Raw genomic sequence first — 18829 nt, forward strand, 5'->3', positions numbered from 1 at the left:
AACACTGTAGGACCAATCAGCATGAACACTGCAGGACCAATCAGAATGAACACTGTAGGACCAATCAGAATGAACACTGTAGGACCAATCAGCATGAACACTGTAGGACCAATCAGAATAAACACTGTAGGACCAATCAGCATGAACACTGTAGGACCAATCAGCATGAACACTGTAGGACCAATCAGCATGAACACTGTAGAACCAATCAGCATGAACACTGTAGGACCAATCAGCATGAACACTGTAGAACCAATCAGCATGAACACTGTAGGACCAATCTGAATGAACACTGTAGGACCAATCAGCATGAACACTGTAGGACCAATCAGAATCTACAGATCAGTCAATGTCTGAAGAAGCTTGCAGTCTCCCAAAGTACAGAGCTTTATACTGTGTTTCTTCAACAGACCATGCAAACTAGTAGTATCCTATAAACTAAATTGCAATAAACACAATCTTGCCACTTTTCAAGCCCTTTTTCACAAGGACCAAAAAACCTTAGACAAATACATATCTACACTGAGTGGACAAAACATTATGAACACCTTCTCTCTCCATGACTCTTGAAGAAGGAATTTTAAGCCTAGAGACAACTGAGACATGGATTGTGTATGTGTGCCATTCAGAGGGTGAATGGAAAAGATAAAATATTTAAGTGCCTTTGAACGGGGTATGATAGTAGGTGTCAGGCGCTGGTTTGTGTCAAGAACTGCAAAGCAGCAGGGTTTTTCATGCTCAACAGTTTCCTGTGTGTATCAAGAATGGTCCACCACCCAAAGGACATCCAGCTAATTTGTCACAACTGTGGGAAGCATTGGAGTGAACCAGCATCCCTGTGGAACGCTTTCGACACCCTACGAATCGAGGCTGTTCTGAGGGGAAAAATGGGGCGCAACTCAATATTAGGAAGGTGTTCTTAATGTTTTGTGCATTCAGTATATTTATCAATCATATGATGAACACATAAATAACAATTATTTGAAGTGGATAACAGAAACTGTTAAATATATACGTATTCCATTTGTTTATATATATATATATATATATATATTTTTTTTTTAATAAAAACTAAATCATGCTTTACCTGCAACAAAGACTACTACTGGTTAAAATGTAGTGTCACATTTATAACTCGCCTCCCTTTGATTGCAACAGTCCGATGACTTCCTACACAAAACAATTAAGACACAGACTTCATCTCTTATCGACCGTCTATTTCACCCCCCTCATTATCTTCTTCTTCTGAGGTAAAGAAAAAGGTTGAAGTGTTCAATCCTTTTTTTTAAAAGGCAATCACTCCTAAACCACATAACCACAGGTATCACATATTATCACACACCCCCCCCCCTGAATTCAACCCGAATACATTCAATACCAAGTGTCTTCTGAGATTCAATACAATCAAATTCTAGAATCAATTCTTTTTTTTTGAGAGAATCAATTCAAGGACGCTTCCTTTCCAGTCTCACTGACATGCAAGCAGAGATTAGGACCTCACAATAACAATAGGTGTTTTTTTATTTGACTAAACCAACTGATTTTCCTCCTCTTCACAGCTTAGTGGTTTTAACATTGGAAGCAAAGAAGATAATTAAAGTAACTTGTCAACGAAATCCCATGCACAATTGTGTAATAATAATAATAATAATAATAATTGAATCCTTTGATTTAATAAATGACATAATTTATAAGACTTTTCATCTTTCAGTCACATAGAGCAAGCTTCGGCTTGCTACACAGTGTGGCTTCGTTCCTTAAATCCTACTGTCAATCTGCCCCCCATCTAGTCAAATTAAGCTTGTCTTTCCTGTTGTATGATACAATAAAATAAACATATTTTAAAACAGTCAAAATGCTTAATAGACTAGACCCTTTGTTGGCAAAATATATATTCTTTCTTTAAAAAAATAAATCATATTGCATGTTTAATAAAATTTGGACAGAATTCTTTCATTATGATGAAATAAAATCGTTATAATTAATCCAAAATAAAAAGGGCTCTCCGTATTAATATTCCTTCCTTTCAACTACAAGTCTATAACTGCAGGTAACCAACATAAACAAACAAAAAACTAAAGCTACAACAACAAAAATGCACAGGGAAGGTGAAGGGTGAAGGTGGGAGGAGCTAAAGGAAGCTGTGATGAATGGTTATTTATTAACAGAGTAAGACTGCCGTGTGACCGCGCTAGCACTGACAGCTAACGTTCGGTGCATCCGCTTTCCTGCAGCAAGGGGTGGTTAGAACCTCAGAACACTGGGACCTCAGAACACTGGAACCTCAGAACACTGGGACCTCAGAACTCTGGAACCTCAGAACACTGGGACCTCAGAACACTGGGACCTCAGAACACTGGGACCTCAGAACACTGGGACCTCAGAACACTGGGACCTCAGAACACTGGAACCTCAGAACACTGGGACCTCAGAACACTGGAACCTCAGAACTCAGAATGTGGGAACGTTGGAACGCGCAGCTCTCAGTCCTCTGGCCTTGCCGTGCTTACATCTCCCCATGAAGACGTCAGAGGGTAAAATAGTAAGGCAGCTGTTAGCTCCTGTCATCTATAAGTGCATCCCCACATTGGCCCAGTTAAAGTTAGTCAGTCAGTCAGTCCCTCTGTGTTCCTGCCAGGACAGGACAGAAGGACAGGACAAGCATTTCGCTACACCAGCAATAACATCTGCTAATATGTGTAAGTGACCAATAAAATGTGATTTGATTTTAATAGAAGGAGTGGCCTTGCACGAGCAGAGAGCTCACTGCTTGGGACAGCAGACATGTGTATTTCAATTACTTCATATTTTCTTGTGTGTGTGTGTGTGTGTATGTGTGTGGTGTGTGTGTGTGTGTGTGTGTGTGTGTGTGTGTGTGTGTGTGTGTGTGTGTGTCTGTGGTGTGTGTGTGTGTTGTGTGTTGACTTTTTCTGTTGTATTGTTTTTCCTATCTCCCTCAGACATATCATTTTGTTCTTTAACAGAACCCAGAGGAGAGTATTATGATCAGGCAGGTCTGTGGACGGCCCTGGACAGCCTGCGGGTCCTTCTCTCCTGCCTCTCATGTTTCTCTCCTGTGTCACAAAGCTGATTTCCATGCTCCTGTGGCCGCTTCCGATTCTGACTGACACCATTGTGATTTTTAAAAGGCTGGAGACGCTGCACCAGTTGCCACGGCATCACTGAGGGGTCAAACACAGTTCAGGTGGGGTTTAATTGATTAGTTCTGAACTGATTGGATAAAATGACACACAGGAGGTCAACATCATGGCCTGCTCTTTAGGAACATAACAAACATGTCGTGTGGCTGTTTTTATTTTGTAAGAAGAGGTTACCTGAGACACAGGACCATCATGTCAGGAAGTGGACAAATATGATGGCTAGGCCGATATTCAACAGCATCACCATAGCAACCAGGATAGAGTTAGGAGCCTGCAAGGCAACACCAAGAAGAGTTAGTATCAAGGTCCCCCATGTCCATGTCGTGTTACTAATTGTGAATTAAAAGGTACAACTGATCCTAGATCAGCACTCCTACTTACATTCTCTTCACCCTGCCCGTCAGCCATCTCCATACTGGCCTTCTTGGTCTCTGCCAGGCTCTTTGGTTTCAGCGAATCCTGCTTCCTGAGTTTGCTCTGCTCACCTGTGGGCGTCGGCTTGAGGCTGAAATTCCGGAACGACTTGGGGGGTGGCGGGGCCATCCGTGCCAGTGTCAGTTGACTGGGCTCCTCATCCTCCTCAGGCTCAGGTTCCGGGGGCAGCGGTCCCCTGGAGGGGGCTTTGACGTAGTAGCTATGGTACTGGGAGTGGAGTTGTCCCATTTCATTAACAGGACCCGTCTGCAGAGCAGCAGCCTGGGGAGGTGGTACGTTGGTGGGGCCGGGCTCCGGGGCCTTGGGGGGTCTGGCTGAAGCCTGGTGTATTACATGGGAAGAGGGAGCAGCAGCTGTGGGCGGCTCGGCAGCGATGGACACCCTCTCCTCTTTACTCAACTTCCTGCTCAGCCGCTCCTCCTTGCTGCTCTTACGGACCGGCTTCTCCTCTTTGCTGACCTTGCGACTGTGTGATGATTCGTCCTTGCTGATCTTGCGGGAGGCGGAGGTGGAGACGCTGTTGCTGTGCGGTCTCTTCTTGCTGTGGGGCGAGGGGGGAGGGGTGGGCCCGGGGGTCTGGGCGGTGCTGGGAGGGGTGTGCCCGGGGGTCTGGGCGGTGCTGGGAGGGCTGTCTTTCTCGTTCTCTTCGGGAGGATCCTTGGGGATCTTCACTGGATCCATGAACGCCTGCTTGATATAGTCAGGACCTATAAGGGGAGACAGACAGAGACACAACTCATGTTTATGCAATTAACACACTCTTACATGTATAATGTCCCATGTAATATGTCATGTGTCATGTGTAATCAACATGTGTACAGTACATGTACGCAGTGAATTCTCTATTTTTAGGGTGGCTGCAGTAACAGGGATTGCTTTTCAAGTAGCACACATTAGCCATTAATCTGTATATGGGTAGTGAAAACACACACACACACACACACACACACACACACACACACACACACACACACACACACACACACACACACACACACACACACACACACACACACACACACACACACACCCTTCCCACACACACAAATACACACAGCTCCTACCCCCATACACAAATATCCCATTAAAGAGAAGCTCTCTGACCGGCCAACGATGACATGAGAGATTATAAATCTATCCCAAAGTGCCAGATCATGTGATCTGTGACCCAGATTGGGTGAACAGAACAGAGCACAGCTATCTGCTATCTACTGCTCCTGTCTAGAACCCAGATTAGGAGAATAGAACAGAACAGAGCACAGCTATCTGCTATCCACTGCTCCTGTCTAGATGTCAGAGGCATGGCATGCATTTACAGCAGCAGACCCAACAAAAAATAATATAAAATAAATAATGCAAATATAATTTTGGGGGAAATTATATGATTTTATACTGATACAAGTCCAAATTATACCTCTGTTTTCAATACGTTTCAATACCTCACCTTGCGAGGATAACTGCACTGAGCCGTTTTCAAAAAATTGTCTGAGATTGGAGAACACATTGGGAGGGATCTGAGACCATTCCTCCATACAGAATCTTCCCCGATCTTTCAAATCCTTCACCTGAATTTATGGACTGCCCTCTTCAATTCAAAACCACAGGATTTCAATGGGGTTCAAGTCCGGAGACTGAGAAGACCATTGCAAAATGTACATTTATTTATTTTTATTTAAATTTTATTTATATATATATATATATATATATATATATATATATATATATATATATATATATATATATATATATATATATATATATATATATATATAATTTTTTAATATTTTATTCATTTATTTATATTCACTTTATATATATATATATATATATTTTTTTTTTATGCTTGCTTGGGGTTATTGTCTTGCTGAAAGATCCACTTCAGCCACTTTACTGGGTTCAAGGTCATGATGCCATTGACCTTTAACCTTGGGCTCCCGAGTGGCGCAGCAGTCTAAGGCACTGCATCTCAGTGCTAGAGAGGTCACTACAGTCTCCGGTTCAAATCTAGGCTGCATCACATCTGGCCATGATTGGGAGTCCCATAGGGTGGCGCACAATTGTCATCTGGGTTTGGCTGGGGTAGGCCATCTTTGTAAATAAGAATTTGTTCTTAATTGACTTGCCGAGTTAAATAAAGGGCCCCAGGACCAGTGGAATCAAATGTGCCCTGTTTCAAGAACAGGGGAGGAATTTGAACGTTTTGGGATTTTATCAAAATGCTTTTTTTGTAAAAAAAAAAGACTTCTGGAACATCTGAACTTTGTATACAATTTTTATTGTACTTTTATTTAAGCCATTTGAGAACTGAAAATGAGGTGCTCTCAACAACATTGCAACCCTGAATTATTGACAAAGATCAGTGGGAAAAAGTTGACTACTTTCTTAAGAGCTCTATTTTCACGTCATCTGACCAAACCACCGGCTCCAATCCAAGTGCCAATGCTGTTTTTTCTTTTTAGCAAAATCCAGGCGTTTTACATTTGTTGGATGACATGAAAATAGAGCTCTTTGGCCAAAGAGGTGGTAGGTTTAGCTCCAAAATAAGCAGAAGCAGAAAATAACCTCATACCTACTGTCAAATATTGATGTTAAGGTGCTATCTGTGACTGTGATGTTAAGGTGCTATCTGTGACTGTGATGTTAAGGTGCTATCTGTGACTGTGATGTTAAGGTGCTATCTGTGACTGTGATGTTAAGGTGCTATCTGTGACTGTGATGTTAAGGTGCTATCTGTGACTGTGATGTTAAGGTGCTATCTGTGACTGTGATGTTAAGGTGCTATCTGTGACTGTGATGTTAAGGTGCTATCTGTGACTGTGATGTTAAGGTGCTATCTGTGACTGTGATGTTAAGGTGCTATCTGTGACTGTGATGTTAAGGTGCTATCTGTGACTGTGATGTTAAGGTGCTATCTGTGACTGTGATGTTAAGGTGCTATCTGTGACTGTGATGTTAAGGTGCTATCTGTGACTGTGATGTTAAGGTGCTATCTGTGACTGTGATGTTAAGGTGCTATCTGTGACTGTGATGTTAAGGTGCTATCTGTGACTGTGATGTTAAGGTGCTATCTGTGACTGTGATGTTAAGGTGCTATCTGTGACTGTGATGTTAAGGTGCTATCTGTGACTGTGATGTTAAGGTGCTATCTGTGACTGTGATGTTAAGGTGCTATCTGTGACTGTGATGTTAAGGTGCTATCTGTGACTGTGATGTTAAGGTGCTATCTGTGACTGTGATGTTAAGGTGCTATGACTGTGATGTTAAGGTGCTATCTGTGACTGTGATGTTAAGGTGCTATCTGTGACTGTGATGTTAAGGTGCTATCTGTGACTGTGATGTTAAGGTGCTATCTGTGACTGTGATGTTAAGGTGCTATCTGTGACTGTGATGTTAAGGTGCTATCTGTGACTGTGATGTTAAGGTGCTATCTGTGACTGTGATGTTAAGGTGCTATCTGTGACTGTGATGTTAAGGTGCTATCTGTGACTGTGATGTTAAGGTGCTATCTGTGACTGTGATGTTAAGGTGCTATCTGTGACTGTGATGTTAAGGTGCTATCTGTGACTGTGATGTTAAGGTGCTATCTGTGACTGTGATGTTAAGGTGCTATCTGTGACTGTGATGTTAAGGTGCTATCTGTGACTGTGATGTTAAGGTGCTATCTGTGACTGTGATGTTAAGGTGCTATCTGTGACTGTGATGTTAAGGTGCTATCTGTGACTGTGATGTTAAGGTGCTATCTGTGACTGTGATGTTAAGGTGCTATCTGTGACTGTGATGTTAAGGTGCTATCTGTGACTGTGATGTTAAGGTGCTATCTGTGACTGTGATGTTAAGGTGCTATCTGTGACTGTGATGTTAAGGTGCTATCTGTGACTGTGATGTTAAGGTGCTATCTGTGACTGTGATGTTAAGGTGCTATCTGTGACTGTGATGTTAAGGTGCTATCTGTGACTGTGATGTTAAGGTGCTATCTGTGACTGTGATGTTAAGGTGCTATCTGTGACTGTGATGTTAAGGTGCTATCTGTGACTGTGATGTTAAGGTGCTATCTGTGACTGTGATGTTAAGGTGCTATCTGTGACTGTGATGTTAAGGTGCTATCTGTGACTGTGATGTTAAGGTGCTATCTGTGACTGTGATGTTAAGGTGCTATCTGTGACTGTGATGTTAAGGTGCTATCTGTGACTGTGATGTTAAGGTGCTATCTGTGACTGTGATGTTAAGGTGCTATCTGTGACTGTGATGTTAAGGTGCTATCTGTGACTGTGATGTTAAGGTGCTATCTGTGACTGTGATGTTAAGGTGCTATCTGTGACTGTGATGTTAAGGTGCTATCTGTGACTGTGATGTTAAGGTGCTTTCTGTGACTGTGATGTTAAGGTGCTATCTGTGACTGTGATGTTAAGGTGCTATCTGTGACTGTGATGTTAAGGTGCTATCTGTGACTGTGATGTTAAGGTGCTATCTGTGACTGTGATGTTAAGGTGCTATCTGTGACTGTGATGTTAAGGTGCTATCTGTGACTGTGATGTTAAGGTGCTATCTGTGACTGACCACCTCGATTCGTTCTTATGTAGCTAAATTTGAACTTGTGTTTTATTTTTTTATTTTTTTACATTGGATAAAAGTAGAGACTCTAGAAAATAGTATATCGTACATTACGAACACCACCTGGAAATAAGGATCTATAAGACCCCTATATCACTCTGTAGATAACGAGGGCATGCAACAGACCCTTTCTGTTCTCATATGCTACGGAAACACAAAAAAAGGTACACACTTCAGCTTTGCTTAATAGAGACTGTGGAATAATCCCCCGTTGTTACATGGCTGTGTTATGTATTCAACTAGTATTGGACAGATAACAGGGAAGGTGGCTGTGTTATGTATTGGACAGATAACAGGGAAGATGGCTGTGTTATGTATTGGACAGATAACAGGGAAGATGGCTGTGTTATGTATTGAAGACAGATAACAGGGAAGGTGGCTGTGTTATGTATTGGACAGATAACAGGGAAGATGGCTGTGTTATGTATTGGACAGATAACAGGGAAGGTGGCTGTGTTATGTATTGGACAGATAACAGGGAAGATGGCTGTGTTATGTATTGGACAGATAACAGGGAAGGTGGCTGTGTTATGTATTGGACAGATAACAGGGAAGGTGGCTGTGTTATGTATTGGACAGATAACAGGGAAGGTGGCTGTGTGTTATGTATTCAACTAGTATAGGACAGATAACAGGGAAGGTGGCTCTGTTATGTCAAGTAACAATTTGTTCTGAAAACTGACTAGTTAAATAAAAGTTCCATAAATAAGAAATATTCAGGAGGGGGGATACGTAGTCAGCTGTACAACTGAACGCATTCAACTGAAATATGTCTAACACTCTGAATCAAAGAGCCTTCATTGACATCCACACCCAGGAGAGAACTCACTCTTCAGGGATAGTAACTGGGCAGAATGACAGATTTTTTATTTTTATTCATCTTGTCAGCTCAGGGATTTGAACCACCAATCTTTTGAATTACTAGGCCCAATGCCCTTAACCGTTAGGCTACCTGGATCTGTCCTTAAAGTCTTATCCATGATGATATAGAAAGTCAATACTGATGCTAGATCAGCACTCAAACTCTAAGACGTTTGGGGGTATGGGCCCTGGTCGCAAGTATAGATGTGACAAATATATATATATATATTTTTTTTTTTCGTTTTCTGTTAAAACGATAAGTGATGTTTTTGAATTCACAATGCAATGCACTGACAGAAAGGGTTTGGGCCTCACGGTGCAGCTGCACTGCCAGAAAGAGTTTGGGCCTCACGGTGCAGCTGCACTACCAGAAAGGGTTTGGGCCTCACGGTGCAGCTGCACTGCCAGAAAGGGTTTGGGCCTCACGGTGCAGCTGCACTGCTGCCAGAAAGGGTTTGGGCCTCACGGTGCAGCTGCACTGCCAGAAAGGGTTTGGGCCTCACGGTGCAGCTGCACTGCTGCCAGAAAGGGTTTGGGCCTCACGGTGCAGCTGCACTGCCAGAAAGGGTTTGGGCCTCACGGAGCAGCTGCACTGCCAGAAAGGGTTTGGGCCTCACGGTGCATCTGCACTGCCAGAAAGGGTTTGGGCCTCACGGTGCAGCTGCACTGCCAGAAAGGGTTTGGGCCTCACGGTGCAGCTGCACTGCCAGAAAGGGTTTGGGCCTCACGGTGCAGCTGCACTGCTGCCAGAAAGGGTTTGGGCCTCACGGTGCAGCTGCACTGCCAGAAAGGGTTTGGGCCTCACGGTGCAGCTGCACTGCTGCCAGAAAGGGTTTGGGCCTCACGGTGCAGCTGCACTGCTGCCAGAAAGGGTTTGGGCCTCACGGTGCAGCTGCACTGCCAGAAAGGGTTTGGGCCTCACGGAGCAGCTGCACTGCCAGAAAGGGTTTGGGCCTCACGGAGCAGCTGCACTGCCAGAAAGGGTTTGGGCCTCACGGTGCAGCTGCAATGCCAGAAAGGGTTTGGGCCTCACGGTGCAGCTGCACTGCCAGAAAGGGTTTGGGCCTCACGGTGCAGCTGCACTGCCAGAAAGGGTTTGGGCCTCACGGTGCAGTTGCACTGCCAGAAAGGGTTTGGGCCTCACGGTGCAGCAGCACTGCCAGAAAGGGTTTGGGCCTCCTGGTGCAGCTGCACTGCCAGAATGGGTTTGGGCCTCCTGGTGCAGCTGCACTGCCAGAAAGGGTTTGGGCCTCCTGGTGCAGCTGCACTGCCAGAAAGGGTTTGGGCCTCCTGGTGCAAACGGTTCAGCACCTGTACTTCCATTACTGTACCTCAACGTTAACGACCATGACGCAGTGGTGAAGAGTCGACTCCAAAATAATTGATTCCTCGACTCCTAGCACATCGACTCCCGGGATATCGACTCCCATTTCTGAGTGTCAAGATTGGATTCCACTAGGAATCGACTCCTAATACTTCCGAGGGACGGAGCGAGAGGGGAGGAGCACAGTATCAGAGCTGTGCACTAGACAGACAGTATCAGAGCTGTGCACTAGACAGACAGTATCAGAGCTGTGCACTAGACAGACAGTATCAGAGCTGTGCACTAGACAGACAGTATCAGAGCTGTGCACTAGACAGGCAGTATCAGAGCTGTGCACTAGACAGACAGTATCAGAGCTGTGCACTAGACAGACAGTATCAGAGCTGTGCACTAGACAGACAGTATCAGAGCTGTGCACTAGACAGACAGTATCAGAGCTGTGCACTAGACAGACAGTATCAGAGCTGTGCACTAGACAGACAGTATCAGAGCTGTGCACTAGACAGACAGTATCAGAGCTGTGCACTAGACAGACAGTATCAGAGCTGTGCACTAGACAGACAGTATCAGAGCTGTGCACTAGACAGACAGTATCAGAGCTGTGCACTAGACAGACAGTATCAGAGCTGTGCACTAGACAGACAGTATCAGAGCTGTGCACTACACTTATCTATTGACAATCAAAAGCCTCTATCTAAAAATGTTTTGGCTTGCAATGTCTCGCAACTTCAGTAAAGCAGCAGGGCCTATCATCACTGAAAAGACTAGGATACTCTAAACACAACAGGCCGAAGACTGAACACACACTCGCATCATTTAGAGCAAAGCTAGAGGTTTCACTCTCGACAAGATGTGTCCAAAAAAGCCCACTGGGTTATTTTGGACTCAAGCTTGTTGCCCGCCTTCCCGCTTTTGGGACCACGACTCCCGCTGATGGGGCGCAGACATGAGCATCTCTCCATTATATACAGATCTCTGGTGAAGAACAAGAGCAGGGAGCCAGTGGGGGGCGAGAGGAGGGGTCAGGCAGAAAGAATATCTTGCTAATCTGTATCTCCGATGTCTTGTCTTGCATGCCTCGCAAATTCACCCAAGTAGCGTAAGGTTCGCCTCTTCCTCTCTGTTTAAAAATAAATAACATTCCCCAGGCCTTTAAAGCCTACTGTCTAGTTGGGCTTTAACATGGAAAACAATATGTTTTGTGATAACTGCCCTGTGTGTTCAATTTTGTGGGGGGATTTTTTGTTGTTGACGTTAAGCAATTTTTTTTTACTCATACTGTGGCTCATTCATCTAGTAATGTTCTAATTTCTGGTACAGTTACAATATCTTTGAAATACACCATCTTCCCTTGCAGACCTTGCTGTTGTGTCCAGATAAAATGCAGTCATTGCTAGTCACACACACACACACACACACACGTTAGCAGGAAGCAAACAGATAAACCCCACAAAGTGCCGCGCTTCATGTGCAGTGGAGAGAGAGAGACAGAGAGAGAGAGAGACAGAGAGAGACAGAGAGAGAGAGAGAGAGAGAGAGAGAGAGAGAGAGAGAGAGAGAGAGAGAGAGAGAGAGAGAGAGAGAGAGAGAGAGAGAGAGAGAGAGAGAGAGAGAGAGAGAGAGAGAGAGAGAGAGAGAGAGAGAGAGAGAGAGAGAGAGAGAGAGAGAGAGAGAGTGAGACACAGAGGGAGAGAGAGAGAGACAGAGAGAGAGAGAGAGAGAGAGAGAGAGAGAGAGAGGACAGAGAGAGAGAGAGAGAGACAGAGAGAGAGAGAGAGAGAGAGAGAGAGAGAGAGAGAGAGAGAGAGAGAGAGAGAGAGACAGAGAGAGAGACACAGAGAGAGAGAGAGAGAGAGAGTGAGAGAGAGAGAGAGAGAGACACCTTTCAGCTATGGCTCTATATAAAACTGTGAATGGTGTGTATAGACAGTATGTGAATAGAAAATATGTGTATAACAGTTGTTTATGTAGGATGAGCCATGACTACAATACAGTATATACAAATGAAGTGGGTAAAACAGGATGTAAATATTATTAAAGTGACCAGTGTACATTACATTGAACCACGTCTATCTTTATAGCCCAAACAAAATTCAACACAATCACAATCGCTTTTTGTATTCTAATCGTTTTAAGCATATTTTAACACAGGCTTAACACATAACAAACACTTTGTACTTTAAAAAAAACACCTTTAACATAGGGCCTTTTCTTACCTCATATCCCAGCATTTATGCCTGGGAAGAAAACCCCTTGAATTTGCTCAACTTGCCTTTGGCTCAACCATTGGCTCAATTTACCCCATGGCAAACATTTTGACTATATTAACCCACACAGATATGAAGGATGTTCTTTCATTCTAGGTTTTAAGAACATCATATTGAAGATTATAGAGGCCCCACATGATTCTGGAGACATGGTTTGCACGGCAGCACTACAGTAGCAAGCAATTGTAGCAGTAGCTAGCTTGTAGCAGTAGCTACCTTGTAGCAGTAGCTAGTTTGTAGCAGTAGCTAGTTTGTAGCAGTAGCTAGTTTGTAGCAGTAGCTAGCTTGTAGCAGTAGCTAGTTTGTAGCAGTAGCTAGTTTGTAGCAGTAGCTAGCTTGTAGCAGTAGCTAGCTTGTAGCAGTAGCTAGCTTGTAGCAGTAGCTACCTTGTAGCAGTAGCTAGTTTGTAGCAGTAGCTAGTTTGTAGCAGTAGCTAGCTTGTAGCAGTAGCTAGCTTGTAGCAGTAGCTACCTTGTAGCAGTAGCTAGCTAACTGTACAGTGAAGTAATTAACTTGTGTTTTTTTTACCAGTACTAACATTACTGCACCACCTTTCATTACCAAACGTGAAGCTGTCTCCCAAACTGTACGGTGTCTATACAGTAATAGTACAGCAATAAATAGTTAACTAAAGGTTAAATAAAGAAATGAGCCCAGCAGTTAAACGGAATGTGCTTTGAAATTTGATTTGATGTGCTTGCTGGCTAATATGATATAAAATGCTGCAAAGTAACATCAGAAACGTACATAGTACAGTTCAGGTACAGTTGAAAAGAGAAAACATTATTATATGTTATTTAATTAGTTAGCTTGCTTTCAAAGTAGAGAGATTGATAAGTCAGTGTGTAACGTCTGTAGCTAGTGAAATTAATTCCTTCCTCACTTTTGAAACTTCTGTGTTTAGCAGAGTAACTTTCTGTCCTATCCAAGAGGAACCAAATGTGAGAAGCACTATTGTAGATCCCCATTTTTTTTTTTTTTACAATTTTCCCTTCGTTTACCCAGATTAACACCCGGCTGATATGACTAGCCACAGAAGTGGAACCGTGGTCAGACAGATGTCTTCCTCTCCGTGGAGAGTGGCGTTTTGAATGTCATTGTATGTCTTGTCAAGTTAATAGAAATTATACTATACATAGATCCATGCCAGACAGACAAGGTGTCTATTCACTAACTATTCACCAACTCCACCTCTTGTGTCAACGTGTGTCAGGAGTCAGATGACAACAATTCAGCCTCACTGAGGTTTGTCCAGGACAAAATGCACATTAATTTAACTATCCTAGTGTAAAGATAGGCCTGTCTATACCAGTGTAAAAAAAATATCATAACTCACACAAGCTTAGAAAACTGAGAAAGAGATGATTCTCTCTCCCCCTCCCTCTTTCCCTCTTTCCTCAGTCTCTCTCTCTCTATCTAACTCTCTCTCTCTCAAACATGCAAATCGACCCCAGTTTCATCCGTTCATGATAGGTCAACACCATCTAGCTGAAGTAGAGTAGAGGATGTCAGGACTTCAAGTGTGGACAATCATGTGTGGTTTGACCCAATCATTGATGTACACAGGGAGAGTTAGTACTGAGAGAGAGAGGGAGAGAGAGAGAGAGAGAGGGAGAGAGAGGGAGAGATAGAGAGAGAGAGAGGGAGAGAGAGGGAGAGAGAGAGAGACATAGAGAGAGAGAGGAGAGAGAGAGAGAGAGAGAGAGAGAGAGAGAGGGAGAGAGAGGGAGAGATAGAGAGAGAGAGGGAGAGAGAGGGAGAGAGAGAGAGACATAGAGAGAGAGAGGGAGAGAGAGGGAGAGAGAGAGAGGGAGAGAGAGAGGGAGAGAGAGAGAGGGAGAGACATAGAGAGAGAGAGAGGGGGAGAGAGAGAGGGAGAGACATAGAGAGAGAGAGAGAGAGAGGGAGAGAGAGAGAGAGAGAGACATAGAGAGAGAGAGAGGGAGAGAGAGAGAGAGAGAGAGAGGGAGAGAGAGAGGGAGAGACATAGAGAGAGAGAGAGAGAAAGAGAGAGAGAATCCCTGCCAGATCCTCAGTTCTCTGGGTTAAACTGAGAACAGCAAAATGGCCATGACCATTCACCAACCTACCTCTGTGTTTCAGGTGTCTTACAGGTTTGAGGACTCCTGGGGTGTGTGATGCAGACCGTGGACAGGCTGAGCCAGCAGCAATTGTATAATACTGACATAAAATGAGGATGTGGATTAAATTGTAAAAAAAAAAAAAAAATGGGTCCGGGTTAAATTCTGTTTATCATTCAATGCCTGTTCTGATGTTTACACAACCATGTGCAATTACAAGATCAGCAAACAATGGAAAATAAAATAAACAATTACAATGTACAGAAAGCCTACACGTTCATTAGAGCCTACTCCTGTGCTTAGGGTTCTATCACACATGGATTACTGAGAGTTCCCTTTGTTACACTCTTTTTGAGGGGGTATGGGGTGGGGGGGGGCACTGATATTAGGAGGGTCCTCATAAGAACACCACTGACATTAGAACCATGTCTGTGTTCTAACACTACTGACATTAGAACCATGTCTGTGTTCTAACACCACTGACATTAGAACCATGTCTGTGTTCTAACATGCCACCACTCACTCCTCTCCTGGCTCTAATCCATATTATAGTACGTACCCATTCTGCTAAAGGAATACTGGTGTTGTTGTGGGGAGAATACAAAGCTAAATTTGTACTAGAAGTTGTACATTGTAAAGGGTTTATTGATAGACAATGTATTTGGTACAGAATATGAATTATGACCAAGTGACAGCCTTCTTACAAGAGCACTGACTCATCACACCATTTTGAAAGAAGTTGACCTATTGTATTTGTGTAATGTTATTAGTATTGTAATTAAACAGCAGGGAACGGGTCTCGAACCCCCCCAGCTCGCTATCGACTGTGCAGCAAAAGCATGCTGGCGCGGCAGAGTCGATATACGTGCTTATAAACCCAGGGTTGTTACACTATTATTGGTCCACATTCTAGCTAGTGTCCATCACTGATACAGGTCAGAGTTGGCTTCCTTGGCTCCCTACAAGAAAAGCTACATATTGATCATCTATATAAGTTAGTAGCCAGCTAGGTCTTCCAGCTGTTGTTTATTTAGCTAGACAGGTAGCTAGCTAACTATCTAGCCACATGTTCAGTACAGTAGCTACCTAGATAGCTAGCTAACTAACTAGCTCAATTTTGAGTACAGTAGCTATCTAGCTATCTAGCTAACTATCTAGCTACATTTTCAGTAGAGTAGCTACCTAGATAGCTAGCTAACTATTACCTAACCTTTACACACTTCAGATAATATGAGGTCCTATAAAAAAAAAACAGATAATGGGAGCTAGCATAATTTCAGGTAGTCTTATGATTAAAACAACGTAGGAACCAATTATCCACAGTTGCTAATAGTTAGCTACCGATAGTTTCCTAGCTAGCTTCGATGGTCCGGGGACCAGTTAGCTGGCTGAGATAGCTAGGCTCTGGCTTGCCCGGCAAAACTCCAGTAAATACCAGATGGAAAGAGGACGAGAGTGGATGGTCCTCTACGTAGTAACGTCAGCTGTGATTCCTAGTGAATACTGTAGCCGAGCTTTCATGTCCGTCTTTGTTTGTTGACATGCCGGTGTATGTTAGCCACAGGAGTCAGAACATACGGTATTAACCAACATCATAAAGGAGGCACTCACAGATCACACTGTGTGTGTGTGTGTGTGTGTATGCGCACACCTTGGAGTTCATAAAGTGGGCATATATATAATCGCGCATACTAATAAAGAATTACAACAAACATGATGGGTTAGTGCTATGCGGGATCCTTGGGACATCGCTACCCTAAACCCTAACCTTGACCCCTAACCTTAACCATAACCCTTTTTCATTTTTGTATAATTATTTTTTATTATTTACCCCCCTCCCCCCGCCCCACCCCCTCTCTTCAGAGGACACACTTGTTTGTTTCTGCTCCATATACACTACCGTTCAATAGTTTGGGGTCACTGAGAAATGTCCTTGTTTTTGAAAGAAAATCACATTGATCAGAAATACAAGTGTAGACATTGTTAATGTTGTAAATTACTATTGCTTGTCTGTTGCCAGTTCGTTTTGTTTGTCAAGCCTACCAGCATTCCACCCCCCCCCCTTGCTCCTGTCTGTTTCTAGTTCCTGTTTTCTAGTTTTCCCGGTTTTGACCACTCTGTCTGCCCAGACCCCGAGACTGCCTGCTGTTCTGTAAGTTATAGACTCTGATCTGGATTACTGACCTCTGCCTGCCCAGACCCCGAGACTGCCTGCTGTTCTGTAAGTTATAGACTCTGATCTGGATTACTGACCTCTGCCTGCCCAGACCCCGAGACTGCCTGCTGTTCTGTTCGTTATGGACTCTGATCTGGATTTACTGACCTCTGCCTGCCCAGACCCGAGACTGCCTGCTGTTCTGTACGTTATAGACTCTGATCTGGATTGCTGACCTCTGCCTGCCCAGACCCCGAGACTGCCTGCTGTTCTGTTCGTTATGGACTCTGATCTGGATTTACTGACCTCTGCCTGCCCAGACCCCGAGACTGCCTGCTGTTCTGTACGTTATAGACTCTGATCTGGATTACTGACCTCTGCCTGCCCAGACACCGAGACTGCCTGCTGACCTCTGCCTGCCCAGACACCGAGACTACCTGCTGTTGACCTGTACGTTATGGACTCTGATCTGGATTGCTGACCTCTGCCTGCCCTTGACCCGTCGTTTTGCCTGCTGTTCTGTACGTTATAGACTCTGATCTGGATTGCTGACCTCTGCCTGCCCTTGACCCGTCGTTTTGCCTGCTGTTCTGTACGTTATAGACTCTGATCTGGATTGCTGACCTCTGCCTGCCCTTGACCCGTCGTTTTGCCTGCTGTTCTGTACGTTATAGACTCTGATCTGGATTGCTGACCTCTGCCTGCCCTTGACCCGTCGTTTTGCCTGCTGTTCTGTACGTTATAGACTCTGATCTGGATTACTGACCTCTGCCTGCCGTTGACCCGTCGTTTTGCCTGCTGTTCTGTACGTTATAGACTCTGATATGGATTGCTGACCTCTGCCTGCCCTTGACCCATCGTTTTGCCTGCTGTTCTGTACGTTATAGACTCTGATCTGGATTGCTGACCTCTGCCTGCCCAGACCCCGAGACTGCCTGCTGTTCTGTACGTTATAGACTCTGATCTGGATTGCTGACCTCTGCCTGCCCAGACCCCGAGACTGCCTGCTGTTCTGTTTGTTATGGACTCTGATCTGGATTTACTGACCTCTGCCTGCCCAGACCCCGAGACTGCCTGCTGTTCTGTACGTTATAGACTCTGATCTGGATTACTGACCTCTGCCTGCCCAGACACCGAGACTACCTGCTGTTCTGTACGTTATGGACTCTGATCTGGATTACTGACCTCTGCCTGCCCTTGACCCGTCGTTTTGCCTGCTGTTCTGTACGTTATAGACTCTGATCTGGATTACTGACCTCTGCCTGCCGTTGACCCGTCGTTTTGCCTGCTGTTCTGTACGTTATGGACTCTGATCTGGATTACTGACCTCTGCCTGCCCTTGACCCGTCGTTTTGCCTGCTGTTCTGTACGTTATAGACTCTGATCTGGATTACTGACCTCTGCCTGCCCTTGACCTGTCGTTTTGCCTGCTGTTCTGTACGTTATAGACTCTGATCTGGATTGCTGACCTCTGCCTGCCCTTGACCTGTCGTTTTGCCTGCTGTTCTGTACGTTATAGACTCTGATCTGGATTGCTGACCTCTGCCTGCCCTTGACCCGTCGTTTTGCCTGCTGTTCTGTACGTTATAGACTTTGATCTGGATTGCTGACCTCTGCCTGCCCAGACCCCGAGACTGCCTGCTGTTCTGTACGTTATGGACTCTGATCTGGATTGCTGACCTCTGCCTGCCCAGACCCCGAGACTGCCTGCTGTTCTGTACGTTATAGACTCTGATCTGGATTGCTGACCTCTGCCTGCCCTTGACCTGTCGTTTTGCCTGCTGTTCTGTACGTTATAGACTCTGATCTGGATTGCTGACCTCTGCCTGCCCTTGACCTGTCGTTTTGCCTGCTGTTCTGTACGTTATGGACTCTGATCTGGATTGCTGACCTCTGCCTGCCGTTGACCCGTCGTTTTGCCTGCTGTTCTGTAC

At 44.5% G+C, this 18829-nt stretch overlaps 1 protein-coding gene and 1 long non-coding RNA gene across 2 annotated transcripts in view; one reads left to right on the top strand and one right to left on the bottom strand.

Annotated features, from left to right (window-relative positions):
• The first annotated feature begins 2607 nt into the window (after positions 1 to 2607).
• Positions 2608 to 15001, top strand: LOC112237994. The gene is made up of 3 exons (XR_002951532.2): positions 2608 to 2699; positions 2985 to 3205; positions 14763 to 15001. It is a non-coding gene; the product is annotated as an uncharacterized LOC112237994 (long non-coding RNA).
• Positions 2813 to 18829, bottom strand: part of LOC112237993 (junctophilin-1) — a 106852-nt gene continuing 90835 nt past the window's right edge. The window contains exons 5-7 of the mRNA XM_042308707.1: positions 3543 to 4303; positions 3336 to 3432; positions 2813 to 3182 (exon numbers count right to left, since the gene is read on the bottom strand). Coding sequence (XP_042164641.1) covers positions 3352 to 3432; positions 3543 to 4303 — 842 coding nt within the window. The 3' untranslated portion in view covers positions 2813 to 3182; positions 3336 to 3351. The remainder of the gene's footprint in view (positions 3183 to 3335; positions 3433 to 3542; positions 4304 to 18829) is intronic.

Source organism: Oncorhynchus tshawytscha, linkage group LG29 (assembly GCF_018296145.1).
Source record: "Oncorhynchus tshawytscha isolate Ot180627B linkage group LG29, Otsh_v2.0, whole genome shotgun sequence".
NCBI classification, from domain to species: domain Eukaryota; kingdom Metazoa; phylum Chordata; class Actinopteri; order Salmoniformes; family Salmonidae; genus Oncorhynchus; species Oncorhynchus tshawytscha.